This window comes from Monocercomonoides exilis, assembly GCF_001643675.1.
Source record: "Monocercomonoides exilis strain PA203 chromosome Unknown scaffold26-1319188, whole genome shotgun sequence".
In the NCBI taxonomy this organism is placed as follows: domain Eukaryota; phylum Preaxostyla; order Oxymonadida; family Polymastigidae; genus Monocercomonoides; species Monocercomonoides exilis.
In genome coordinates this window covers 422501-450461 of record NW_027150571.1, presented here as the reverse complement: position 1 = coordinate 450461, position 27961 = coordinate 422501, and the positions used below count along the sequence as shown (strand labels likewise).

Here is a 27961-nt window from a genome sequence, read left to right as displayed (position 1 = left end):
CGATAAGAAACTCGATGAACATCATTTATTCACAAAATTAACAGCACATTTAATGTATTCATTGTTAATGTGTGTCTTCTTTCTTCAATTATTCGCTTCAGTCGTGAGAAAAGTCGTTCGCATGAGGATTCGCTGACTGGAGAAACGATTAATGAGTAACAGATATTTGCATATATGTTAGGTATAGTTCCCCATTTTCCTATTTCAAAGGAATAAACATGGGGATTGTCTTGAACAATTGGAGGTTTATAGGGTCAACTTTTTAATGGGACTTTTTTCTTTATTGGCACTTTTTTTGTTTTTGCGTGCCAGTCATTCAAAAAAGCTGGATGAACCTCAACGCTCGGATGAGGGTGCTGATAAAACAAGATTATTAAATTACTGGTTTGTTTTTTAAATTTTGTTTATTTTTCGTAGAGATACAGCAATTTTTTATTTATTTTGAAGTGACTTTTTTCAGCCGAGGAAGCATTTCACAAATTTTTGAAATCCATTTTTAAAAACTACTAGCATTTTCCTTTTTATATTCAAAATCTTAAGTTTAACAACTTGTTTTTTCTTGATTTTTTCACATTTCAATTTTTAATCAACATGCGAACACAATTTTGAAAATTTCTTTGTTATTAAAATGAAGTGTTAAAAATAAAAATATGATATGAAAATTACACACTCCAATAAAGAAGTGTGAAAAAGGTTGAACATTAAAATTTTTTATTTGCGTCATACTCATCAAAACAGAAAAAGTTTGATCTCAAATCATTCAATGTTGTGACCATTCACCTGTTTGAGATAAAAAGAAAATTTATATTTTCAACCTTTTTCACACTTCTTTATTGGAGTGTGTAATTTTCATATCATATTTTTATTTTTAACACTTCATTTTAATAACAAAGAAATTTTCAAAATTGTGTTCGCATGTTGATTAAAAATTGAAATGTGAAAAAATCAAGAAAAAACAAGTTGTTAAACTTAAGATTTTGAATATAAAAAGGAAAATGCTAGTAGTTTTTAAAAATGGATTTCAAAAATTTGTGAAATGCTTCCTCGGCTGAAAAAAGTCACTTCAAAATAAATAAAAAATTGCTGTATCTCTACGAAAAATAAACAAAATTTAAAAAACAAACCAGTAATTTAATAATCTTGTTTTATCAGCACCCTCATCCGAGCGTTGAGGTTCATCCAGCTTTTTTGAATGACTGGCACGCAAAAACAAAAAAAGTGCCAATAAAGAAAAAAGTCCCATTAAAAAGTTGACCCTAATCGATTTGAAAAAAATGTGAGTAAGGAAATGCATTCTGATTGCAGTTGATCTGATTGATTATGAAGAACTTTTTTAACGTATTTTTCAAATCCACTTCTTATGCGAGTGAACAAATCCATTTGAATAGCCTTTTGGACTTGCAACAAATATTTTTTTCTTTCCTCTTTTATCTGAATATACAAATAATCTATTTTTCTGCTTGATCCAATATCTTCCACATCCTCCTGCTCAATTTCTTCCGAACTGCACAAACCTCTTTCTGTTTTATCTATATCCATTCTGATTGTATCGCTTGTTTCGCTTCGATTTGAAGATCCATCTTCAAATCAAGTTTGATTGAATGAACGATAAATGGTTGTTGGAATATGAGACATGTGTGCTTCATTGAATTCATCATTCTCTGCTTCTTGTTCAGCTTCAATGAGCCCGTAAATTTCTTCAAAATTATCCTCACTTATTTCTTCGCAACCATTTTCTTCATTCGATAAATTTGACAGACAATCTTTTTCAAGACATTTGATGATAATTGCAAGAATATTTTCGTTTGCTGATTTTGAAGCTTGCAGTGAAGTAAGTTGTGTTGACCATTGAGAATTGAAGAACAAAGATAATACTATGGGAGGAGTTGAATCAATCTGTTGTATTCCCTTTTTGTAGTTATAAATTGAAAATATTAATTCGGAAACACTAAATGGTGATATATTTTGAATTTTATACTTCTCAAATATCTGTGAAGATGCAAAAACCGTTGTTTCTGTTAGAAAGGGGGTTGGCTGACATTGATGACATTTGTTTTAGCAGATTAATCTGAGGATAATTGCATTGAATGATTGGTTGAAAGATAAATATTTTCTGATGAATCGACGGGTATTTGAGAGGGAGGCAAATACATCAATGGACTGAGGTGTGTATTTAATGTTGTGTTTTGCTCAGAAGGAGACAATGGTGTGGAAGAACTCACAATTTCTTGTGAAATTTTTTCATTTAGGGTAACAGAATTTTTTGATGAATATAAATTCCTCAAATTCTCCAATTTCATTGAGAAAGATTTCGAAAACATTCCCTGCCTGTACAGCATCGATCCTTCAGGATTTAAAGAAAAGGCCAACGCTAACAAATCACCTCTTGCTCCAGTCAAAAAATAATTGTATAATAAAACCATGTATTGAATTATGATCTCATTCCAAGCTTCTTCACCAAACATTTCAAGTTCCAACAGCCAAGTGTATTGAGAAAAGGCCTCCACAATGCATTGAGATACTGATCCAAACTTTGTTGAATCATTCTCAATAAAAAGATGCATTGTTTGAAGTGGGAACAGTAGAACTTCACATTTAATCACATCAGTTATTGTTGAACTCTCTAATGAATAAAAATATAAAATTTTATAACGATTTTTTCTAATAAAAAAACAAATGTTATAAAAACAAAGTCAACGAGTTGAGATAAAAACTGGGTTCTTGGGTTTTGAGATATACTTTGTTGAATGATTTCTGTAATTTTTTGAAAATTGGACAATTTTCGTTTTAATCTTTCAGTCATTTGGAAGAGTTAAACAAATGAATCTAAATCAGATTTATCAAATAATTGTTTCTGTAAATGAAGAACGGTTTTATATCGTTATCAATGTAATCTGTGCTGAATGTTTTCACAGATTCATGGATGTTTTTATTGCAATTTTCTGAGATTGTTGACCGTCAGTGCAGAAACATCTAACATCTGATTTTATATCTTTCATCTCTTTCATAATATTCATTGCAAGCTCGCAGTATTGTTCTGAAGTTGCGCAATGTTTTCGAAGTCCCCAAAAAACAGGATGTGCATTTGATTGTAATGGAACAACAGAAATAACAATGTGTTTTTTTCCACCAATAAGTCCTCCATCAAACATCACAGAAACTGAAGAATTTGATAGCATTTCATTTCTTTCTTCAATCTTTTTCTTGGTTTCATTTTCAATAAATGATGAAAGCTTTCTTGCAGTGAGAGTGGTAAAAATTGATGTGCAAGGAAGAGTTAGATTTGCCTGAGATGTTCTTATGACTTCGGTAATAAAAGAATTAAACTCTTTTGAATACGCAGACAAAAATGCAATGTTGCAATGACTAATCAAATGCAAAAACATTCCTATTAATTTCTAGAACCGAAAAGATGGAGCAATTCGAGTTTGTCGTGAATTGCTTGATTTCAACAAGCTATGTTTTTCAAAATATGGGACAATTGTTGTTGAATGCACAAGTGAACAATAATGATCATCAATGCGATATGTTTTTTTCCTTGTAGAAAATGTGCAGTTTATTCCACATTTGCAATTTGGGCATAAGCAGTAAAAATGACCGTTTTTTTTCAAAGAACCATCTGCAAGAACAAGGACGAATGCTATCCACAGTTTTCCTTTGGCTTCTTCAAAATGAACTTTTCCAATCTCTTGTCCAGTATTGTTTGGGTGCTTATAATCTGAAAATGAATAAAATATGTAATCAAAATCTTTGTGAAAAAAATAAAAATGAAAAAAAGAACACTGACAAAAAATGATTGATCTCCCTTGAACCAATGATACAAGCGTACATCCATTTTTATTCAACTCATCTATTTTTGCTTTGAATTCGTCTAACTTATGATTATAACAATATTTTTTTTTGAATGAATGAAATTTTTAACACTGGATAAGCGTTTGCACACAATTGATCCAGAAGATAAACTATTTTTCAGCTCAATTGGTTGCTGTTTGAAAACTGAATTGTATTTCTCATCCATAATAAACTTATTTGCCTCAAACAACATGATGATCTTCGACACAAAATATTCCTCTTGAATCAGATCTGTTAAAAACCATTAAAGTTAAAAATATCTGTTGAAAATATTTTTTTTATCTAAAATTTTTGATTAGGTTTCTCAATATGTTTTATGACTTTTGAAACTCAAAATTCTATAAAATAATGGATATTTCATTTTTCAATGTTTCATAACAAATTTGAAAATTCAACTGGATTTATTAATTTTGATGTTTGTCGAGATGTCGAAGATAATAGATTTTGCCAGTTTGTCACAAAGGTTGTTTTTTTCCACATTATTAAAATAAAAAATATATTTTAACTGAAGGAGGTATTTTGTCACATTTATACCAATAAGGTTTTTATCCATGATATAAGGATTGTATCTTCTTCTTCAGTGAATCCAGTTGAGCGCACAACGCACACATGTGTGTCCTTTTCTTTGCTTTGATGAAATAACCAGTCAAACGATATTAATTCAACAGCAATATGTTAATGTTTGTCTCGTTTCGAGATTCTTTCCACAGTTGTGTTTTTGGGTTCAAAATCAGTCACTTTTCATTTGAAGAAAATATTAGGTACTTATTTCGTTTTTCTCTTTTCAATGAAGATGAAGTAAACGAAGACATTGAATATGATTAGTTATCTGTGTGAAATTATGAACAACTGTCATTTTTCAAGTTAACGTTTGAATTGTTATTATTTTCTTTTTTAACAGTGATTATTTGAGATTGTTTTTTCTTGTATGATGATGGAGAAGATTGAAGAATGTTAGATGCTGAAAATGAATTGTTGAGAGAAAAAGAATTTGCTTTTGTTGAACTTGTGGTTTTTTGTGAAATGAAATGAATATCTTTGTCAAATGATTTAGTGAACATGTCAGAAGCATGATCAGCTGAAATGGTTGAAGAACAGTTGAATGAAGTGTTATTTGTTTTTGAAGTGTTGTCACAAAAGGAATGGATCAGTTGAATTGAGAAGAGCAGTGATGAAAGATGAATCTGACCTGATTAATGACGTGTTTTGAATCGATACAGTTGTTGAATTCTGTTTAATTTGATTATGCGAGTTAGTTGTTTTATCACAATTTTTAAGTGATAATCCGAATATCCCATTTCCTTCTTCCTCATTTTCCTTCATTGACTTTAGTGAAGCAGTTCTCACATAATGAGAAAATGAAGATTTGTACCCTTTGTCTCCCAAGATTTTCCATGATGATGACCATTTTTCAATTGAAACTGTATAGGTCAATGAATCGTTACAAATGCACCAAGAAGAGTGACCATCAACAGGTGCTGAAAAAACATGTAACGACCAACATTAATATCAACTTTTTTGAATAAAATTTGTCCAAGAAATCAATAGGAAATAGAATTGTTGTTGGAATCACCAGCATTTCCTTCATTGGTTTGCTCCTTGACTTCAATAACATACATATTTGATGCATTGTCGAACGAAAAGCTAATGTTCAAAGATGGTGTTGAAAATCTTAAATACCTATTCACATGTTCAAGGGCTAACATGACTGTAAAAGAGGTTATATTATTCCATTGAAAGTGATCACGTTTCTCCTGGTATTTATAACAGAAGACTTGGTTTGGACAACTCATTTTCTCCTTAGAAATAAGTTTTGTTAAGATGTCTATTACTAATGACACTCTAATAAATAAATGATAAACCATTCTTAGGTCTGCAGTTTTTGAAGTGAAATGACATTATGCTCATTGCAAGTTTGCAATGCAAGCAATTTCAACACAGCTCCTATTGATTATCTTCACATCAAAGAACAGACGAATTAATTGTTTGCAGGCAACAATGATATTCTGTTGCTTTCTTTGACCTCGCGCAAAGTGCAAATCCCTTCTATCGACGAAGATCGAATTTTATATTTCAACCTCATCAGAACTAAAATGAAGTTGTGAGAAAATTAGGCTTTTGAGACAATAAAAGCTGAAGCGATGCATGTTGGTTGAGAGAATAAACCTGAGTCGAAAATGTATTTTCTATTTAATCTTTTTTTTCTTTAAAAGAAAATGCTTGATTGAAGGAGATTTTGGAGGCAGCAGAAGAAGGTGTAAACAAACAGGAGAAAAGAGGGAAGAAGACAGAGAAAAAGAAGCAACAAGTGAGAGAGAAAATGAGAGAACGAAAGTGAAGGGAAATCAGGTGGGCAGAAGAGCAAAGGTGATGATATGAGAAGAAGGAATGAAAAGGAGGAGAAGAAAGTAACAAAAAAAGTGTTGAATGAATAGAAAAAGTTATTTTGGGAAAAAGATTGATGTTGGAGCATCTGGCACATCTTGCCAGAAAGGTGATGAAGAAAAAAAAAGAAAGAGGAAAAAAGAAAGAGGAAAAAAGAAAGAGGAAAAAAGAAAGAGGAAAAAAGAAAGAGGAAAAAAGAAAGAGGAAAAAAGAAAGAGGAAAAAAGAAAGAGGAAAAAAGAAAGAGGAAAAAAGAAAGAGGAAAAAAGAAAGAGGAAAAAAGAAAGAGGAAAAAAGAAAGAGGAAAAAAGAAAGAGGAAAAAAGAAAGAGGAAAAAAGAAAGAGGAAAAAAGAAAGAGGAAAAAAGAAAGAGGAAAAAAGAAAGAGGAAAAAAGAAAGAGGAAAAAAGAAAGAGGAAAAAAGAAAGAGGAAAAAAGAAAGAGGAAAAAAGAAAGAAAAAAAAAGAAAGAGGAAAAAAGAAAGAGGAAAAAAGAAAGAGGAAAAAAGAAAGAGGAAAAAAGAAAGAGGAAAAAAAGAAAGAGGAAAAAAGAAAGAGGAAAAAAGAAAGAGGAAAAAAAGAAAGAGGAAAAAAGAAAGAGGAAAAAAGAAAGAGGAAAAAAGAAAGAGGAAAAAAGAAAGAGGAAAAAAAGAAAGAGGAAAAAAGAAAGAGGAAAAAAGAAAGAGGAAAAAGAAAGAGGAAAAAAGAAAGAGGAAAAAAGAAAGAGGAAAAAAGAAAGAGGAAAAAAGAAAGAGGAAAAAAGAAAGAGGAAAAAAGAAAGAGGAAAAAAGAAAGAGGAAAAAAGAAAGAGGAAAAAAGAAAGAGGAAAAAAGAAAGAGGAAAAAAGAAAGAGGAAAAAAGAAAGAAAAAAAAAGAAAGAGGAAAAAAGAAAGAGGAAAAAAGAAAGAGGAAAAAAGAAAGAGGAAAAAAGAAAGAGGAAAAAAGAAAGAGGAAAAAAGAAAGAGGAAAAAAGAAAGAGGAAAAAAGAAAGAGGAAAAAAGAAAGAGGAAAAAAGAAAGAGGAAAGAAGAAAGAGGAAAGAAGAAAGAGGAAAGATGAAAACTCTATTGTAGTAGAAGCATCACACAGAATCTATCTTGTCTTTCCTTCCTTCCTCCACCTCATTTCAGCTGCTTTTTTGTTGTTTTCTTATTTTCCGAAGAAACTGCTTTTGCAGCATCAAACTTTGTGGATGAGCCCCCTCTTTGATTTATTTTTTAAAAAAAAATGTTTTATACCGTTTCTCATGTTTTTACTCTTGTTAGTCTTCACAAATACCTGTGCTCCAAATAAAGTGAACTGAAAAACAAAGAATCCAAATAATTTCTTTTTGATCGATGTGCCAGTCAAATAATTGAAATATGAAAAAAGAAAAAAAAAAAATGGCAAATATGTCCAATTCAGCAAAGAAAAAACTTAGCATCTTTCCTGCTGAATTGAAAGCGCATCCTTTCAGCAAGTCAAAAGATAATAGCAAAAAACAAAAATTAAAAGAACTAAAGAACAAAAATATAAATTAGCATTAAAAGAAAAACAACGACTAAACCAACTTGCAACTTCTAAAAAAAATTATAGTTGGTGAAGTCGAGTTAAATAATACATTAAAATTGACAATCAAAAATACAATGATATGTTTTATGATCTCTCAACCATCACAAACATCAGAAGCCTTTCTCTCTTCTTCTTCTCTTCTTCTCCTCCACCCTCAAACTCATTCCAAGGCTTTTCTGGAAATAGTGAATTGTGAATAAAAAGAATAGTGTACATATACAAATATAAATACATATTTCACATTCACATTTGTATAATCTTTCACAATCAGCAGCAATATTGTGGACGGGTAATTACACAAAATTAAAAATAAAAATATCAATTGATAGTTAAGAATTTTACTCCTCCCACTCTTTCTCTTCTTCTCAGATACCATCTTTCTAACACATTGCTCCTCATCTCCTATCCCTTGTCTCTTCCAACATCATCATAATTATTCTTCTATCTTCACTTCTTCACAACCACCACAACCACCACAACCACCACAACCACCACAACCACCACAACCACCACAACCACCACAACCACAATAGGAACCACAATAGCAACCACAGTCCATGCACTCATCTTCTTCTTCTTTTCTGGTTCTGGCTCATCTTTCTTCTCCTTCAGGTATTTCTCATACACATCTTCAGGAGCAGCCTCTTCATCTGTTGCCCCCACAATCCATCCTTTGTTGCCATCGTTGTAGTCCTTCGCAAATGCAAAGGCGTCTTTCTGTTGGCTGAACTTATCAAAGTCTGGAGCAATGATGCACAGTGATGCCACCGATGAATCTTTCCCTTTGTTGTCACCTAACTCAAGTTTGCCTTCACCTGGAAGTTTCAAATTATCAACTGCATCTTTCACTTCAATGAGAATAGCTCCTGCCTTTCCACTTGCTGCTTCACACGATTTGAATGAACATTTCTTTTCTCTTCCCATTTCCACTTTCGAACCATTATCAACCATCTTGATCAATACACCTGCACACAATCCCTTCGATGATTTCACTCCATTCATGCTCAACCCTTCTATTCGAACACTCGATGCTTTTTCAGCTGCATCTTGGATGTTGATTGCTGCTCCATCTGTCACACTCACTTTGTTGATCTCAACTGTATCTAATTTGACTGAAGAGGATTCGTTAATAACAAACAGTGATTCTTGGAAGTTCACTTCATTATCACCCTTGCATTCAACTCCACTCATTATAAGTTCTCCTTCTGTCACATTCACAAGATGGAATTTGGCAATTTCTTCATCATTTCTGGGTGCAATTGGCTCTGGTCTCACAAATTTGCAGTTCACAATACTCAACTTAGCACTTTCACAATCTGCAACAATCAATGAATGTGGATCGGTATTTGATTCCTCTGGCTCATCCAATGACAATGGGAACAAGAAGGATATTCCTCTGAACTCAACTTCACTCTTGCATGTGAACAAATGACTTTCTGATTTAACATTACAATCAATCTCCACTTCTGTTTCTTTTTCTTCTCCATTTGCTTTGGATACACCCACAATAGTTATCAATGAAAATTTCTCAAGTGTAACAGCTGCAGCTTTGAATGATTCATGAGTTTTGATGATGTTGATCTTGAACTTTTCTCCTCCAACACCCTCTCCAAGCAATTTATATGCTGAATCCAGTTTTTTCTTTGGCTTTTCATAGCTCAATCCATTATCGTTGTTATCATCACTTCCTGCTGGACTCACATACACATTTGTGTTCGGATCAAAATACACTTCTGTGAAATCAACTTCATTTTCATTATCAGTTCCTTTTGCAACAACAAAGCATTTATTTTCATTTTTCTTGTATCCAGATGCAAAGCTTTGCTTCATCGCTTTTGCAATGTCTCTGTGAAGGCTGACTGGCACATCTAAATACAATCCTGTGTTCTTTTCAGCATTCGAAGTTGCATCTGAATCTGAAACCTTGCATCCAGTAAATTCTAAATTGGTTCCTGTTTCTGGCCATGTCAGTTCATCTGCTTTTGTTATTCCTGTCATTTCCAGACATATTGCTCCTGATTTCCCCTTTGTACATGTGCAATTTTCAAATGTTGTTTTCCCAGTGTTTCCAATGGAGAATGTGCTTTCTGCATGTTCGCTCTTCACATAAAGTGCTCCACATGTATCTGTTGATGCATCTTCCGATTTGCATTCTGTGAATGTGCATGTGTCCAATTTCACTGAAATAGCTGTGTCTGTATTTCCAACAATTTTTATAACAGCACTTCCATTTGATGTTATCTTCTTCAGATTCAATGATGTCAATGATACAGCTGTCACTGCTGTTGTTGTTCCATCAACCAAAAATGGTGTCTCTGAAAATTTCACTTCGTTCTCAGAAGTGCATTCGACCTTGTTCATTGTCAATGTCCCTGCACTCACTTTCACAAGATGAGATTTCACTTCTTCCCCTGTGTTTGTTAGCATCCCAAGTGTATTTGTTTGTGTTGTAAGCTTAAAATCACAAGTGTCAATTGTTAGAGAAACTGATCCATCAGTAGCATGAATCAAGGCATATGGTCCTTCATTTCCTTCAAATTGATTTTTCACTTGTCCAGATGTTGATTTGAAATCGAATATCAAATTCTTGAATGTCACTGTTTTTTGACAGGTGAATAAATCGCTTTCAGAAATATTGCTACAATCTATCTCAACTTTTGTGTCAGCTTCATTTCCAGTTTCCTCTGCTTCTACCACTCCTTCGATCGTAATTCCTGTCTCTTTTGAGAATGTCACAGCATCTGCTTTAAGAACTTCTTGGTTTGATTTTCCTTTTTCTTTTAATATTTTAATAGAAAATTCTCCTGGACCTTTTGATTTATCCAATAAATCATTAGCTCCTTTTATTGTTGAAAATGGTTTTGTTTTTGTTCCATCTGCTGTGCTATCATCTTCTCCTCCACTTTGAACATATGCCTCATGTGGATCAAAATATATTGCAGTGAAATCAATATCTTCACTTACATTAGCTCCCTTAGCTGCAACAAACCAGTCATTTGTTCCTTTCATATAATTTTTGGCAAATTTCTTTTTCATTTCTGTAGCAATCGTCTGTAACTTTTCACTGTTCACATCAAGATACAAAAATGTCTGTTTATCTGAACCAGCTTTGCACCCACTAACTGTCAATTTATCTTCCTCAGACCATGTCAGTTTTTCTGCACTATCAATTTTTGTCATCTTCAGATATATCCCACCTGATTTCCCATTGGCACATTCACATGATGTAAATGTTGTTGTTGCATTTGAAATTCGTGAACTTTCTCCTATATTAAATGTGCTATCTGATTGATCACTTTCAACATACAATGCTCCACTTGTGGCATTAGATGCTTCTGTTGATATGCAATTGGCAAATGTACACCCATGGACATTCACTTCAATCTTAGTATCACTATTGTTTCCCCCAATCTTCACCACTGCACTTGCACTCGACTCTATGTTATTCAATGTCGATGCAATCAATGTCACTTTTGTTGCTTTGTCAAACAAAAACGGAGTGGTTGAAAACTTAGCAGTGTTGTTATCATCACTGAAAGATACTGCCTCCATGTTGAATTCACCTGCTTCCACTTTTACTAAATGTATATTGGCTGTTTCTGTTTCTGTTGGACGAACAAATTGGCAAGTGCTAATTGTCAGATTAGGTGAGAGTGGAGATGATTTTGTTGTCTTGAATGAAAGATCAGACAACACTTGAGTTGATCCCCCTGAATTTGCAACCAAACGGATAATAGCCAACGTGTTGTCATCATTAGATGCGTTTCCAAGTGATAACGGATATATAAACTTCAGATACTTGAATGTCACATTTTGCTTACAAGTGAACAGATCCTTGTTTTCATTTTCATTATTTCCCTCAGCAAGATATGTACAGTTTATTTCCACTAACTCAGGAGTCCCATTTGCACCTTCATTTTGTTTTCCTTGGATCATTAATGAAACGTTTTTATCAAATTCATTCACTCCTGCAATTAATGCAGGCTGACCATCTTCTTGCTTTATAATTGTAATGTTGTATCCTTTTGCATTTTCATCAGTAAGCTTATCATATGCTCCTTTAATTGTTCCAACAGGGTCATTTGATGTTCCTTCAGTTCCGTTTCCTCCACTTTTAACAAACACTTCTTTAACATCACCATCTGCATATATGGAAAGCACAACTTGCAAAAATACCAATGTTAGAAACATTTTCAAACGATGTTCTTTTCTCAATTCAATCAAAGATCTACAAATCTTGACAGCTTTTCCATCTCATTTGCTCCATCTCTTGTAAAGTGGTTCTCATCCACTCTTGTTTCTTCAAAACTATCACCATATCTTCATCCACTTTTCAAAAACTCCCAATCAAGCTCATGGACAAACTGAACAAAAGATACAATGTTCCTGATGATATCAAATGATATCGGATGATCTCTTTGATTTTGCTGATGGAAAGTTCTTGTTGTGTTTTCTCATAATAAATAATAGGAAGATCTGTCACATCATAATGAATCAAAAACACTCCATTCACAACTCCCAAACAAATCATATCAAACCAACAATCCTTCTTCTTCTTCTGTTTCTTGTTTCGCTGTATCCCTCTGTTGTTTGATAAATATACATGAAAACTGAAAACATGTTCCAAAAACAAAAATTTGTATTATTATAAAAATTATTTTTATTGACAGAATAAACTCAGACATACATTTTCTTGGCTTCCTTTCCATGGACAACATCTTGACCTCATCATGTTCTTTTGTTTCAAGAGTGAGACTAAAAGTCATTTATTATTCTTTCTCCAATTCGAAATACATTACAACAACAAAGTCCATCAATGATGGTCCATTTCCTTTCCTGCAATCATTCCATCTGTATCCATTCCAAGCCCATCTCTGCCATTTCACATGTGGAATGGAATGGAATGGAATGGAATGGAACATGGAACATGGAACATGGAACATGGAACATGGAACATGGAACATGGAACAAGAACAGATCTTCATCGACAAATGTTTGGTTGATCCTCACAAACACATTCAAACATTCAGCAAGGTGTTCATTTTGAAGAATGGAAGGAAAGTGAAGTTGAGATTACTTTGACACTATGACAGCCCACACATATTACTGTGCCTTTTGCTGTGTCATTGATGAATACGTGTGTGTTTCCATAAGAAGTTGCTGTCCACTGGCAGTTTGTCCACACACTTCACACATCGAACAAAACATTAAACAAATATATGTTAAATTAACACAAATGCTTTTCAAACATTCAATCATTTCAATTTGTTTTGTGCATCTATCAATTTATTTATTGAACAACAAACAAACATTTAAACAACAAAACAATTAAACAATAAAACATGAATATTATCATTATTATCAAATGTTTCTCTTTCCATTGGCTTTTGTCAATGATTCAACATGTGATTGTGCTCAATGAGAGAAAAATCATCACTGGTTGTTGTATGGAAGTATGTTGAATCATGAATTCAATAAATGAAGAACATTATTGAAAACAACTAATGGAATGTATTTTTTTTTATCCATTAAAAACTGCACCATTTGAATGTCAACAAAAATGGTATTGTATTAATTCGAAATACACTTATGACAATTGTTATACCCTTTATTTAATTGACACATACCCAGAAAAACAAATCATATTTATTCTGTTTCTTTATTTTTCATGTGAACTCAGTCTCACAAAAATGTTATCAATTAAACATTATTAACCCTTCCAACTCAATGTTTGTTTCATTTATTTTCACAATTTGTCCTTATTCATTTCATATCAAAAGCACAGATAATAGGAAAACTCACAAGAATCAGAAACACTTTCTGAAAAATAATTTTGTTTGAAAAATTCACACATTATTAGACATGTCAAGTCCAGTATTTTGAATGTGAACCAATCTCTACAAATAATAATCAGTGAAAAAATGAAACAATGACTTTTATTGATTATCAATAATTTAAAAAGGAATTTTCTATGAGTAATATTTATGAATACACTCTTTCTAATGAAATATGAAAATTTTCAATAATTCGAAAAAATACCAAAAAATACAAAGTATGTTTCAAACCATAAATTACAACAACAATTGTACGATTAATGTGTCTGTAGATCTTTGATTGAATTGAGAAAAGAACATCAATTGAAAATGTTTTTGACATTTGTATTTTTACAAGTTGTGCTTTCCATATATTCTGAAAATGTAAAAGAAGTGTTCGTTAAAAGTGGAGCAACTGGTGGAGATGGAACTGAAACTAAACCTGTTGGAAAGATTAGTGAGGCATTGACAAAGCTTAATGATGAAAATGCAGAACAATTGAACATTACAATTATCAAGCAAGAAAATAATACATCTGCATTAATTGCAGGAGTGAATGAATTTGATAAAGATAAACCATTAATGATCCAAGGAAAACAAAATGAAGGTGCAAATGGGACTCCTGAGTTAGTGGAAATAAACTGTACATATCTTAATGATGAAAATGATGAAAGTGATACTAACAAGAATCTGTTCACTTGCAAGCAAAATGTGACATTCAAGTATCTGAAGTTTATATATCCAGTGTCACTTGGAAATCCATCTAATGATGACAACACGTTGGCTATTATCCGTTTGGTTGCAAATTCAGGGGGATCAACTCAAGTGTTGTCTGATCTTTCATTCAAGACAACAAAATCATCTCCACTCTCACCTAATCTGACAATTAGCACTTGCCAATTTGTTCGTCCAACAGAAACAGAAACAGCCAATATACATTTAGTAAAAGTGGAAGCAGGTGAATTCAACATGGAGGCAGTATCTTTCAGTGATGATAACAACACTGCTAAGTTTTCAACCACTCCGTTTTTGTTTGACAAAGCAACAAAAGTGACATTGATTGCATCGACATTGAATAACATAGAGTCGAGTGCAAGTGCAGTGGTGAAGATTGGGGGAAACAATAGTGATACTAAGATTGAAGTGAATGTCCATGGGTGTACATTTGCCAATTGCATATCAACAGAAGCATCTAATGCCACAAGTGGAGCATTGTATGTTGAAAGTGATCAATCAGATAGCACATTTAATATAGGAGAAAGTTCACGAATTTCAAATGCAACAACAACATTTACATCATGTGAATGTGCCAATGGGAAATCAGGTGGGATATATCTGAAGATGCCAAATATTTCAAATGCAAATCAATTGACATGGTCTGAGGAAGATAAATTGACAGTTAGTGGGTGCAAAGCTGGTTCAGATAAACAGACATTTTTGTATCTTGATGTGAAAAGTGAAAAGTTACAGACGATTGCTACAGAAATGAAAAAGAAATTTGCCAAAAATTATATGAAAGGAACAAATGACTGGTTTGTTGCAGCTAAGGGAGCTAATGTAAGTGAAGATATTGATTTCACTGCAATATATTTTGATCCACATGAGGCATATGTTCAAAGTGGAGGAGAAGATGATAGCACAGCAGATGGAACAAAAACAAAACCATTTTCAACAATAAAAGGAGCTAATGATTTATTGGATAAATCAAAAGGTCCAGGAGAATTTTCTATTAAAATATTAAAAGAAAAAGGAAAATCAAACCAAGAAGTTCTTAAAGCAGATGCTGTGACATTCTCAAAAGAGACAGGAATTACGATCGAAGGAGTGGTAGAAGCAGAGGAAACTGGAAATGAAGCTGACACAAAAGTCGAGATAGATTGTAGCAATATTTCTGAAAGCGATTTATTCACCTGTCAAAAAACAGTGACATTCAAGAATTTGGTGTTTGATTTCAAATCAGCATCTGAACTAGTCGCAAATGAACAGAAAGATAGTTCAAGCACATATGCCTTGATTCATGCTGATTCAGAATCAACATCACTAACAATTGACACTTGTGATTTTAAGCAAACAACATCGACCAATACACTTGGGATGCTTACAAATACAGGGGAAGAAATAAAAATCCATCTTGTGAAGGTGAGTGCAGGGACATTGATGATGACAGGTATTAAATGTGTTAATGATGGGGAAACAGCTTTGTTCAAAGTGACACCGTATTCGGTTGAAGGAGCATAGAAAGTTGTGATAGAGGATGTGGAAATGAAGAATGTGGAAGTGGAAAAAGAAGCAGCAATGAGCATCAAAAATGGAATAATCGGAGAGGGAAAAGAGATCAAAAAGGATAATAAAAATAAAGAAACAGAAGAGACAAACGGGATGATTTTGGTTGAAGAAGGGCTTCGAATGGAAGGAGTGAAGCCGAAGAGTGGGAAGACAGCAGTGTTGGAGATAGAGCTGGGAGAGGAGAATTCGAAGGTGAGATGGGAAGGACAAAAGCATGCACATTCAATGAGTGAAAGGCAGAAAATGTGTAGTCTGGAGCGATATACATTGAGATGGAGCATGTGAGTGGGAATCTTAAGCTTCCAGGTGAAGGAAAATATGAGTTGGGCAACAATGATGAGAAAATTCAGTAGCATCGTTGTGCATAATTGTTAATGATATTGTTTATTTAGGAAATTCGTAATGCTTCGAATCTACAAACGCAAGGAGCAGGTTTACTCCTCGATAATGAGTATAAGATTCATCCTATGGGTTGCTTAAGATCTCACTTCGCCAATACTCAAATTCAATGAAGATCCTTATTATCCGCAATAAAAATGATTCAAACAACCTGTTAGACTATCAGACAAAGACGGCGAGGGAAAAGAATTAAATCGAATTTTGAAAATAGTAAGAGTGGAAAATATTGTTGAATTTACCAGGATCTGGGCTTTTAATAAATCATCTGGGACAAAATATTTAACTTCAGGCATTTTCATTGATGAATTATGCACTTTTGATTAACTTTTGGTTTTCAAAAAATTCATTAAATATGTGTTCATATTTTGACATTCATGAAATGTCACAAAATATAAAATAGTGATATCAATGTTACATGTTAATAGATATGAGAATCCTATTTATTTTATAGTCTGAAATAGTTTAAGAAATGTATGAGTGAAACAATTTTTTTTTTAGATCTTTAACAATAAAAGCTTGAAAGTCCATATTTTCCCCCATCTAGAATAAAAAATAGTGCACAGCTGAAAATGTCGAACAACAAGACGCACATTGTGAAGGGATTATCCAGAGAACATTAGTTACAAAATATCGTGTAAAGTTATAAGGAAAAAGAGCCTCACTTTGCCACAAGATTATAATACAAAACACGGAAGCAGATGCACTCAGCCGGATGGCGAAAAAGCCGGACAATGCACTGAAGGGGGAGAAAGTCACAGAGATATTACAAATATTCGCACTTAGAACACTAGATACAATTTCAAACCCGACTGCTCCTGTGCCCTGCGGAACTATTTGTTAACTATCCTCTCTGAGAAAAAAGAAAGAGAGAAAGAAATGCTAGAAAACGAGATAGTGCTAGTCCACCCGTACCTGAGAAACATTGGACAGATCCTGAGGGGGAAGATGAAGGAAGCTCAGAGGGAACTGAAGATTCTGATTATTTCAGCATGGTGGGGGCAGACCTGGACACCGCTTCTGCAGCCTGGGCATTCGATAAAGACCCTGGGGACACTTCAGGAGTGCATGATACCGTGAGCGAAGATGAGAATGGAAGAAAGGAAGTTACCCCCAGGAGAGGTGATAAGCATTACACTGGAGAAGAAAATATCCCTGGAATGGACCTCTTTCAAGCATGGGGAGAACACGTTGGAGCAAAGGACATAGCAGCAGCAATATTGACTAATCAAAAGAACGAAAGGGATACATGGAGAGCGCTGAGGAATTTTTAACAAGTCCTAGATAGAGAGAGCATGGATGACACTGACCCCCTCACAACCAAAGATGCCATGTGGATCATTGCAGAGTTAACTGAAATACTCTCGAATACAAAACTGTCAAGTGGAGTGATTCATCAGACAGTTCGGAAAGTGCTGGATTTTTTTAATCTGTTTTGAGAGACGAAAATTGATGGGAAGTACATAGAGATATTTCTGAAGACTTATGTGTGGGATAAGCCAAGAAGGGGCAAACGATACAAATCAATGTGGGACTTGACAATCATCACGAAATGGGCAGAAGCCACCCATGATATGAAAGACCCACAGACCCTCCAAAGGAGAGCTCTCGTCCTGACCATGATATTCGGGGCTTTAAGGCCAGCAGAGCTGGAAAGAATGAGAAGTGATACAATAATATTTAAAGATTATTTAGTCCAGACACAAGTACAAACAAAAACATCCGGGGGAGAGAAGGTTAAGGTTATCATAGATAAACATACAAACCCACGTATAGATGCTGTTGCAGCGCTCCAACGTTGGGGAGAATTTACAAAGACAACGTTCAAGGATGAACATGTGTGGTTTGATATTTGTGAGAATCAACCTGCGAATTTGCAGAGAATCAAAGAAGAGTTAACAGCAATTCTGAGAGAGAACGGAATACCGGAAACATTTACCTCGTACTCGATTAGACATGCAGTGACAACGCGCTTTGCTAAAAAAGAAGGTGCAGATTGGAAAGCGATCAATGTGTACGCGAGATGGGCTCCAGGTTCAAGAGTGATCCAGGAATATTATAATGTGTTACCTATTCAAAATACAAAATAAATTCTTGATACAATCGGCGGCCTAGTACCCCTTGCGAAAAAGGGAGACAAGTAGGAGAAGGACAGCGAGAGAGAGGATATAAGAAATGAGAATACAGAATTGGGAATAAAGGAATACACAAGAGAGAATTCACAAGCTGGGGGAGAAGTGGATATGAACAGGAGGAAGAGGTCGAAGAGACGAGGGCCTAATCGTAAAAAGAGAAAACACCAGGAAAGTGACTAAGTCTGACTCCCCAAATGTGGGGAGACAACCTCCATAATTCCCCACAGCATTATGGAGCTGACGGATGGCAGACACACTGCCTCACAGAAAAAACATGAAACTGATATGAAGAAACGCGGAGAGAGAAGCATAGGACAAATGGCCAAGACTGCAGGAACATTTAACACCAGATCAAGAACAAATCGGAAACACTCCAAGAGAGGGATGGAGTAGAGACAAGGGCCGCACATTCATCCGCAGTTTTTCTGTTCATCCGCTGCACGACATTGTGCTAGGCAGGAGGGTACAAGATCATTTCTAATAAATAAATTAATACATTAAAGTTTTATTTAATTAAAATAAATAAATAAAAAGGGATTTCAAGACTCATTATTGAGGAGCAAACCTGCTCCTTGCGTTTGTTGATTTGCATTATTGCGCATTAATAAAAATGCAGTGAGACAGGTTTGCTCCGAAATAATACGAACGCGGATGGAGAGACTTAAAGCGGCTGGGTGATAAAGAGAGAAACATGCAAGTGAGAAGATGACGAGAAAAAAGGGGCGAGACATCCAAGGTAGGAAAGAAAGATTAACCGCCCGAAGCCACCAGGTTGCACCCACAACGTGGACAAAGAAATATGGAATGAATTGAAAGTTTTATGAATAATCATACGACTTGATTTGTTTATAAACGATTTGCAAAGAGAAGAGTCAGACTAGCCCACATAGCGTGTGATGATTAGGGTTGCTCTGCTGGATCAGCAGAAGAGCGAAAGGCAGAGCGCTGCACAAGCAGTTTTCTTTTCCACGCCTCGCGGAAGCAAGAGTGGTTTTTCTTTCTGCTCCTTGCATAACACTTGCATCACCAGATCACTCCACAGCCTGCAGAAGACAGCTCCAAGTGATAATTTCTTCTGTCCTCTGCTCTTCGTGACCAAGACTAAAAGGCGAAGTCTGTGGTGAAGTGAAGTGGACAATGCATTATTTTATTATTTAATTTTTAATGTTATTGTCTATATTTTCATCTCGCCCCTTTTATTCCACGTCATTTTGGGAGAGCGAAGTTTTCACTCAAACCACCCATAGTTTAAGATCAAACTCATTATCTCGGAGGTGATCTGTATATCTGCGTTTTTCTTATTATGTTCTTTATTCTGTTCTTAATGAAATCATAATCAAACAGAAACTCAAATGAAGTCGGGAATTCCTAAATAAAGCGAGTATAATTGAATATAGTGTGTTTTTGTCAAATAAATCAGTATTTTATTTTATTAAAATGAAGTTATTCAAAATGAAATTTTTTATTCAAATTTCATCTAATTTGTCATTCTTTTTGAATAGTCACAAACGTTTTATTGATCTGAATAAAAGATCACAAATGATCAAAAAATGTTAATCATTCCATTCCCATAATATTAAGTGAAATATTTTATATTATTGTTAACAAATGATACACAAATATTGTTTCGATAACGCTAATTTCATACGAAGTTAGCCTATGTGACATGACAAATAAAAAAAGTTGTGTCACTCATATTCGATCATTGTGACACATAATATATTCATCAAATAAATTATTGAGTTAATCGAAAATAAGATTTTGATAATTTTTTAACAGAAACAATGACAAACATTTGTTTTTGAAGAAGTGAACTTATATTAAATACCATTAATAAATATTAATTATTTGAATATTTTTGTTCCGATCTATAGGGTCAATAATTTATCGGTGCCCAAAAAATTAATCGGAATCTAAATTTTCTGGCTCTCCAGAGCACTTTTAGAAAAAAATTAAATGACAGGAAATTTTCAAAATATTTTTTATAATTATTCCTGTAAATATTTAGGGTCATAATTTTTCAATTTTTGTGAAAAGAACTGGAATTTTTAGTTTTATTTTTAAGATCAAATACTTGCTCATATCTCAACAAGTTTTTTATTCTGAGGATTTTGAGTGTTGTAATTGGTATTAAACCTGTCATTTTTATGTTTTTTGTTATTTATTGTTATCAAACACTTCGTTTTTTTATTATTTTTTTCATTTCACTATATTTCGACAAATTGAAGAATACATTTGAATATATAAGTTTTTTCGTTAATTAAAAAGATAAAACATATAAATTATCAACAAATGAAAATATACAAAAAGAAGAAAATCTTTATATTTTTGTGATCGTGATTATAATACAAAAATACTTGTTTTTGTGTATTTTTATTTCCTTTTTTTCAAATCACATTCTTTCATTTCAAATTTTTGTGATGATCATAATATTCATTTTTTCAACGATTTTTCAACATAAAAATATAATACAATCTCAAATTTCATTTTTTTCTCATTTTTTTGAAATGTCGATAAACAGAAAAAACAATAATAAAAACGAAGTGTTTGATAACAATAAATAACAAAAAACATAAAAATGACAGGTTTAATACCAATTACAACACTCAAAATCCTCAGAATAAAAAACTTGTTGAGATATGAGCAAGTATTTGATCTAAAAAATAAAACTAAAAATTCCAGTTCTTTTCACAAAAATTGAAAAATTATGACCCTAAATATTTACAGGAATAATTATAAAAAATATTTTGAAAATTTCCTGTCATTTAATTTTTTTCTAAAAGTGCTCTGGAGAGCCAGAAAATTTAGATTCCGATTAATTTTTTGGGCACCGATAAATAATTGATTCTATTCACATTGAAAAGTTGTAATTATTCAATGATAAATCTTCTGTGCATAATAAATGAATCTGAAAGTTAATTTGCTATTTCCAATGCTAAAATCGAAGAAGATGAAGCTTATTCTGGGGTTATTTTCGCAAATTCAAATTTAGTGCAAACTCGGTCGAATGATATGAGAAATTAAAACGTTCCTCTGTTTTAGAATATTTAGAAAGCATATTTTAAAGAGATTCCCAAAAAATGGATGTTTGATTATTAACTGGAGAAAACAAATATTTTCTAGTTAGACAATGCAATATAAACGCAACAAAAAGTATTTCAAAAAGCAAAAACAGTGCAAATGTCAATAACAAAATTATGAAAAAGAATATTCATCAATGAACATCAAAGAAGGCGTTTTTCAAAAGTATTGTGAGCTATCTATCATTAGCAGAGAAAGGGCAATAAATACACAGATAAATGGAAAAGTTAAGCTGAATAATATCATATGCATATTCACAGGATGTACAGTGCACGCTGAAAAAGAGAGAATTTGTTTCGAATCGCAGATTTTATAAATGTTTGTTTGTAATGATCCATTGTAAATAATTTTTCGTAGTATTAGATGCAGGCAAGCCAAATGCCGCAAGATGTGGAGATGTCATGTTTGTTGAATCTTTTTTCTTGACAAAGAACATTACCAACTCCATGCTTTCCTTTGTGACTAAGCTCCTAATTGGAATATCCATGGATTCATTGAAAGGCTTTGATGGATGTGATACAACGAAAGCCATTCCATTATTTTATTTCTGGATTTCTCTTGACTCAGAAATGTTCATAGGAGGCGAATGTTGTGATGTGTGTGTGAGCGTTTGTGGATTCTCAAATTATCCATGCCTTTTTATAGATTATTCTTTGGATCGATAGCCTGAAAGAAATGAAAATAATATTTATGTCTTTGGGAAGGCTGTTCTTCAGAAATGTGTGGGGCTCAGCGTAGCTTCAATAAAATCTGATAATAGCAACATTTGCTTTTTGGAATGTTACTCTACACTTGAAGGATCAGAGGAAGCAGTAATAAACATTCAAGGAATAACCAAGTTCGAATTAATAAGCTTTATTCTGCTATTTTCATTCACTGGCCGTAAACAATTAGATTCATGTTTGTTCAAGCGAAGGATTGTGACGTTTGAAATGCTGTCAGTTTATGAAAAAAGAAAACGGTGGAGAAAGCAAAATTGAATGTGGGCTGATCATGGCAGATGGAAGTCCGGTTGTGCTGATATTTGCGATAATGCAATTACTTGGATTTTCAAGAGAAGTATTTTTTGTGCAATCTTCAACATCCTTAAAAAATAATAAATCTTATGATGAAAAACATTAATCTGGGAGATGGAAGCGGGTTATGCATTTCAAGGACTTGAATTGAAGACAAGAATGAAAATACAAAAGACGATGAAAGTTTTGCTGTTGAATGGAACGCACTCGAAAAAGTGGTCCAGAGTGCAGCTGGCAACATCGCAATGATCCGAAGGGCAGGCATTGATCCAACAAATATGGTCATCCTCAATGCAACAATTAAAAAACGAGGTGGTTCTGGATGCAAAAATGGAGTGGCTGTTTTTTTTTAGACTGAACGAAGGAGGGCATTTTGATTGCTTGTTTTCTTCAATCGCCGACTGCTTCTGCTCATCAACTGGAAGGAACGGAGACTTGTTTTTGGAAAACACATCTGCCTCTGCCAAGCCAGTAGCATTTGTGCTGTCGAACATCACGTTCAAGGGCAATGTCGCATATCAGGGAAGAGACGTGTATGTGGATTGCCACTCGATAAAAGCACAGATTGCAGATGAGCAGTTTTTGCTGGACTTCAGAGCTTTATTTGTTAAAGACCTCACAATATGAAGATGCAAATTTGGTATCTATCAGTACAAAGAAGACCTGCAGAAAAGATTTGCAAAGCACAGGAATGAAACAATTTATGTGTCTTCGTTCGGGAACAATTATTAGGATAGTCAGCAGTTTGGAGAGCTTGAAGCATCCTTCCGATCATTGCATGAAGAGTATAATAAACTTATTCGATCCTAATACTCTTAACTGTTGGTGTTGCTACACAAAGCTATCTGCTCCCAGTCCAGAACAGCAAGCGTGAGCAACTGATGGTTAAAGTCCCAATTGTCTTCACTCATTCGTTTCAATTATGTTATCTTATTCTTCGTCTTCGTCCTCGCAACCTCTGCAAACGTCCGGATAGAACATTTCACCCTCTTTTTTGTGTTACAATTTACGTCCTCTGACAGTGTTGATAGGAACAACACCAATTGGCACATCTCTCTTTCATTTGCCAAAAGAAACTCAAATCCTCTCTGTTCGCTATGTTGTGTGAACACGTTCCAGTAAACAACTGCTCAGTCTTGCACCTCGCATTCGCTCTCTCATTTTTCCTTTCCTCCGATGCCAACTATGTTGCCCTCACAAATATTAACCTCCAGCTCCTCCAGCTGTCACTTTCCTCTTCGAGTTCAGTTAGTGCGAGAGCTCCTTGGCGCTCAGTATGTCAACCGAATATCTGGTATTTTTGCAGATCAGCATCATCTGCCTCCCTGCCACTGTAACAAAAGAACTCGCATTTTCTGGTTCTTTTTTCTGCAACTGCACAAATACAGATGCCTATGCATTTTTCAATTGTCCATGCTTCCTATGTCTTCCTCTTCTGTACACAATACTTTGTCCAACTTCACCTTCTTGTAATGTGACACATCCTCTAAGAAAGAAGCAGATAAACAGACACTCCAAGGAAGCGTTGAGAGCGTAAGAATTGCACCTGAACTCTCGCTTGTGGAGTTATTCATTGAAAGAGCTCACATAGAATGCTATGCAATGACAAATGTTAACAGTTGAGACAGTATCTTTTCGTTCATTAATACAACACAACAGCAGACATCATCTATCTCAATTTAACAAGCGCATCTGATGTAACGTTGTCTATCTCTGGAGGTGCTATCCACATCGACGATACAACGGATTGTGAGCAACATCACCTCTGGCCGAAACGGCCATCAGAAAAGCAGCCAACCGTCTTCCTGCCCAAAAATTGCCTACCAGGATTTTCAATCGCGTACTCTGGCGAGCTTGAAAGGAGGTGAATGTGCTTTTAACAACCTTCTTCGCTGATCCGGAACGAGGAGCGTCTTCAGGTAAGCATCATCTCCAACTTCACCTCAATATTCTACGTCTCTGTGTTGACATCTCTTGCGGCCCAGGAGACCTTAAGCCTTGTGGAGCTTAACTCTTTTGGTCACTCTTCCTGCAATGCGAATTCACTTTCCTCCTTGTCACAATCGCAGACAGTGTGGTGATTGTCTTTTGCAACGAGTTCGCAAACGACGGGTATGTGTCGGAGAGCGAGGCGCGGGGGCGTGTCCCGCTGGCCACCTTTGCCTTTGCACCCCCCGCTGCAGAAATTAGTGTTGCTGTTCCGTTTGGCGCGGTTGATGGCGTCTTGTGTGCAACACCCCCCCTCGTCCTCAAAAACAGGTTAGAGCCTGCAAGCGCTGCCCACCAGGCCTAAACAGCCACACCAGCACTCCCGTCCTTGCTGGTGCTCCTCCTCGTAGTCTTCGGCCTGCTGTTCCGAGTTGTTCTGGTTGTGATGAGGAGATAAGCGAAGAATGAAAACAAAGACCTGAGAGAGATTGTGAATGACACAGTGAAGTAGGGTCCAAAGGCATTTGAGAAGGTGACGATGGAGATGTCACCAGAGGAGCAGTGGAGGAGAGCTGAGAGGGAGGCAGAGAAGAAGAACGAAGAGAGGATAAAGAAGAGGGTGTATGAGAAAAGCTTGGGACATTCAGAGTCATCAGAGCATTTGTTGAGTGAGTGTGGATCAACGGAATATATATTGGGGAGAGATTCAGACAAGATTCCTCAATGGATGTTGGAGAAGGTTGATGAGAAAGAAGAAAAGGAAGAAGAGATAAGAAAGAGAACACCATCACCATCCATTTCATCCACTTCATCCACAGACACATCAGATTCAGATTCAACATTTGTTCGATCGGAGAGTCTGTGTCCAACCACCTCATCGATGTCGAATCTGGTGGATGCAATGGCCTGTTCATCCCCACATGAGAAATTGATTGTGGATTTGAGGGATTCGCTGTTCATGATGCTGTGCGGAAGAAGAATGACAAAGGAGATAAAGATTGGGTGTATTAAAGACAGAAAGTTTTTAATTGTAAAAAAAAAAACATGAATAATTTGTTCATGTACCTATGATTTCAATATTCTCATTTTCTTTTACAAAAGATTTATTTTTAAAAACTCTTGCTTAAATTGAAAATAGAAAATTAATTTCTTCCTTCAAAATGATATATGTTTTGTATTTGTTTTACGTTGTTAATAAAAAATTACTCCTTGAACGTTGATTTTTTATGATTTTTGAGACTTAACAACTAAGTTAATATCGAATAACTGCAAATGTTTGGCAAGACTTTTAGTGAAAATAAAAGCGATGAAGATTGAATATGCAAAACATTTAGTGCTTTATTTTCTCAAGGCTTCAAAAAACAGAAAAGTTAATCAACATAAAGAGTTCTAAAAACAACTCATAAATTTCAACTATTTCAAAGAAAATAATTAAATAAAAACTTGAACTTTTACCAAAAACACGTATACTTACCAAAAAATCATCTGAAAACAACTTCATTCCATCGAAGCAATCAAACAAAATAAATTCCATTTTGTCTGATCTATTTGTGGCAAATGAGAATTTTCCTCACAACTAAACAAAATACATTAGGCTTTCGATTTTTGCTTGAATTCAGAAGTGTTTTCAAAAAAGACAAAATGACAGATCTGACTTGTCAATGACAGATCTGACAAGTGACAAAACCACAAAATTTTTATTTTATCAATTTGTCAATTGTGAAAATGCCAAGAAAGTGTTCAAATTTCTTTCGAAAGTTGAGGAAAATAAAATACAATAACTAAATAATTTTCAATAACGTATAATAACATTAATACTTTTTATTGTTAATATTTTCACTAAATACACCAAAAATAATTCAATTTCGAAATTCATTAAAAACTTAAATTTTTAATTTTTCTCGAGAATGGATTTCAAAAAAGTTCAAGTTATTTTTTAACCAATCGAATATTATTACACACATAACTGTTTTTTTTAATAGAATTATGATTCTAATCAATTTTTTGAATTTTTTATTATTTTCGAAAATCATCACTCAAATAATAATGATATTATAAAAATTCATTCTATTGAAAAACCAAATAAAAATTGAAAATATTTAATCACGATTATTGAATTATTTCTTCACAATAATGTGATTGTTTCATTGGCAAAATTTTGAATAATATCGGTTTTAAACATAAAAATAAATTTATTTCCTTTTCAAATTAACTTCAATCAATAAATTATCATTCAAAATAAAAGAAAATTTTTAAATGAAAATGCATCATTTTTCAAATATTGATAAACAAAATTTGTTGATGAGATAAAAATTTAAAGAATTTAAAACCCCAAACACAAGTTATTCATTCCACAAAACAAAAAAATTTAAATTTCGAAATTGAATTATTTATTTCCGAATTAGAATTATTTTTGGTGTATATATTAGTGATAAAAAAAATGACAAATGGGTGATTTTTTTTGAAATCATAAAAAAGATCAAAAATAGAAAATATAAAATCTATTGTGGTATTTTCTGATCGCATAATAAGAATTGATTTTTTATGAGTATTGAGCATGTATTGACAAAACATTTATTTGTTTTATTTATTTAAACAAAAATTCATTCCTTTTTTATATTTTTGGTAAAAAAGTATTTTTTGATCAAGTTTTATTAAAATTTACTAAAAATAAATAAATAAAACTTCAGAAAAAAAGTTGTAAATAAATAATTGGAAAAATTAAACATTGAAAAGAGAAAGATCATTAAGAAGAACAGAAAAGATGAAAAGAAAAAAAAATATTGGAATCAATCAAACAATAATAGTTATTTTTCTCATTTTCCCCTCACCTTTGCATAGCCGATAAATCTCATTTTTTTAATTTGATTCAGAAGCTTCATCAAACGCTAAATGAAATCGTGGAAAATTAGAAAAGCTGAGTTCAATAGCTGGCTCCCACTCATTGCTCAGAACAAAATCGTTGCCAGCAATGGAACTAATTCTGATGCCTGTGGCAGACCCCAACAGACCCCATGCGCCACCATCGAGTATGCCCTCACTGGCTTCATTTCCCTCCTCCAAGACGCCTCTCCCACCCTCCTCACCTCAACATTTGTTCCAACTCAAACACTCACCTTCAGCGCAGCTGATGCAAAAACCATTTCAAATGATGAGCTTTCTCATAATTTCCTCAATTATTTCTTCAAATTCTGATAATTTTTCATTTCACTTCATATTCATGAGCTGCCATCTTCTTTTCAACATGTGTGTATATCATCACTTATCTTTCATAGAGCACAAAATCAGCGCAGGTTATATTATTTCTTCGTCATTTTCCATTTGAATTGGCTTCTCCATCAACTACAAATTAAGCTCATGAAAAAAGATTCATTGCTGTCGTATCTTCAAAAAGAATTTATTCATATATATCAGGCAATTTTCTTCAGATTATATTTTCTTCACCTTTCCGATTTCAACTTACATGCATCCGATTAGCTCCAGAATCTCATATGACTTCCCTTCGAACATGATTTTTCCCA

General features: G+C 33.9%; 5 protein-coding genes across 5 annotated transcripts; 4 read left to right on the top strand and 1 right to left on the bottom strand.

Moving 5' to 3' along the window:
• Positions 1-8231: 8231 nt before the first annotated feature.
• Positions 8232-9782, bottom strand: MONOS_16662 (uncharacterized protein; the record flags this gene model as incomplete). Its single annotated transcript, XM_067869552.1, has 1 exon — positions 8232-9782. The coding sequence occupies one exon, from the start codon at positions 9780-9782 to the stop codon at positions 8232-8234; it is 1551 nt and encodes a 516-aa protein (XP_067726239.1).
• A 4145-nt stretch (positions 9783-13927) lies between these two features.
• Positions 13928-15835, top strand: MONOS_17660 (uncharacterized protein; the record flags this gene model as incomplete). Its single annotated transcript, XM_067870601.1, has 1 exon — positions 13928-15835. The coding sequence occupies one exon, from the start codon at positions 13928-13930 to the stop codon at positions 15833-15835; it is 1908 nt and encodes a 635-aa protein (XP_067726238.1).
• Positions 15836-17271: 1436 nt separating this feature from the next.
• Positions 17272-17553, top strand: MONOS_15911 (uncharacterized protein; the record flags this gene model as incomplete). Its single annotated transcript, XM_067868815.1, has 1 exon — positions 17272-17553. The coding sequence occupies one exon, from the start codon at positions 17272-17274 to the stop codon at positions 17551-17553; it is 282 nt and encodes a 93-aa protein (XP_067726237.1).
• A 252-nt stretch (positions 17554-17805) lies between these two features.
• On the top strand, positions 17806-18369 carry MONOS_15910 (uncharacterized protein; the record flags this gene model as incomplete). The annotated part of the gene is made up of 1 exon (XM_067868814.1): positions 17806-18369. The coding sequence occupies one exon, from the start codon at positions 17806-17808 to the stop codon at positions 18367-18369; it is 564 nt and encodes a 187-aa protein (XP_067726236.1).
• Positions 18370-24978: 6609 nt separating this feature from the next.
• Positions 24979-25601, top strand: MONOS_15909 (uncharacterized protein; the record flags this gene model as incomplete). Its single annotated transcript, XM_067868812.1, has 1 exon — positions 24979-25601. One exon carries the CDS (start codon positions 24979-24981, stop codon positions 25486-25488), a length of 510 nt encoding a protein of 169 aa, XP_067726235.1. The 3' UTR covers positions 25489-25601.
• Between the last annotated feature and the right edge of the window lie 2360 nt (positions 25602-27961).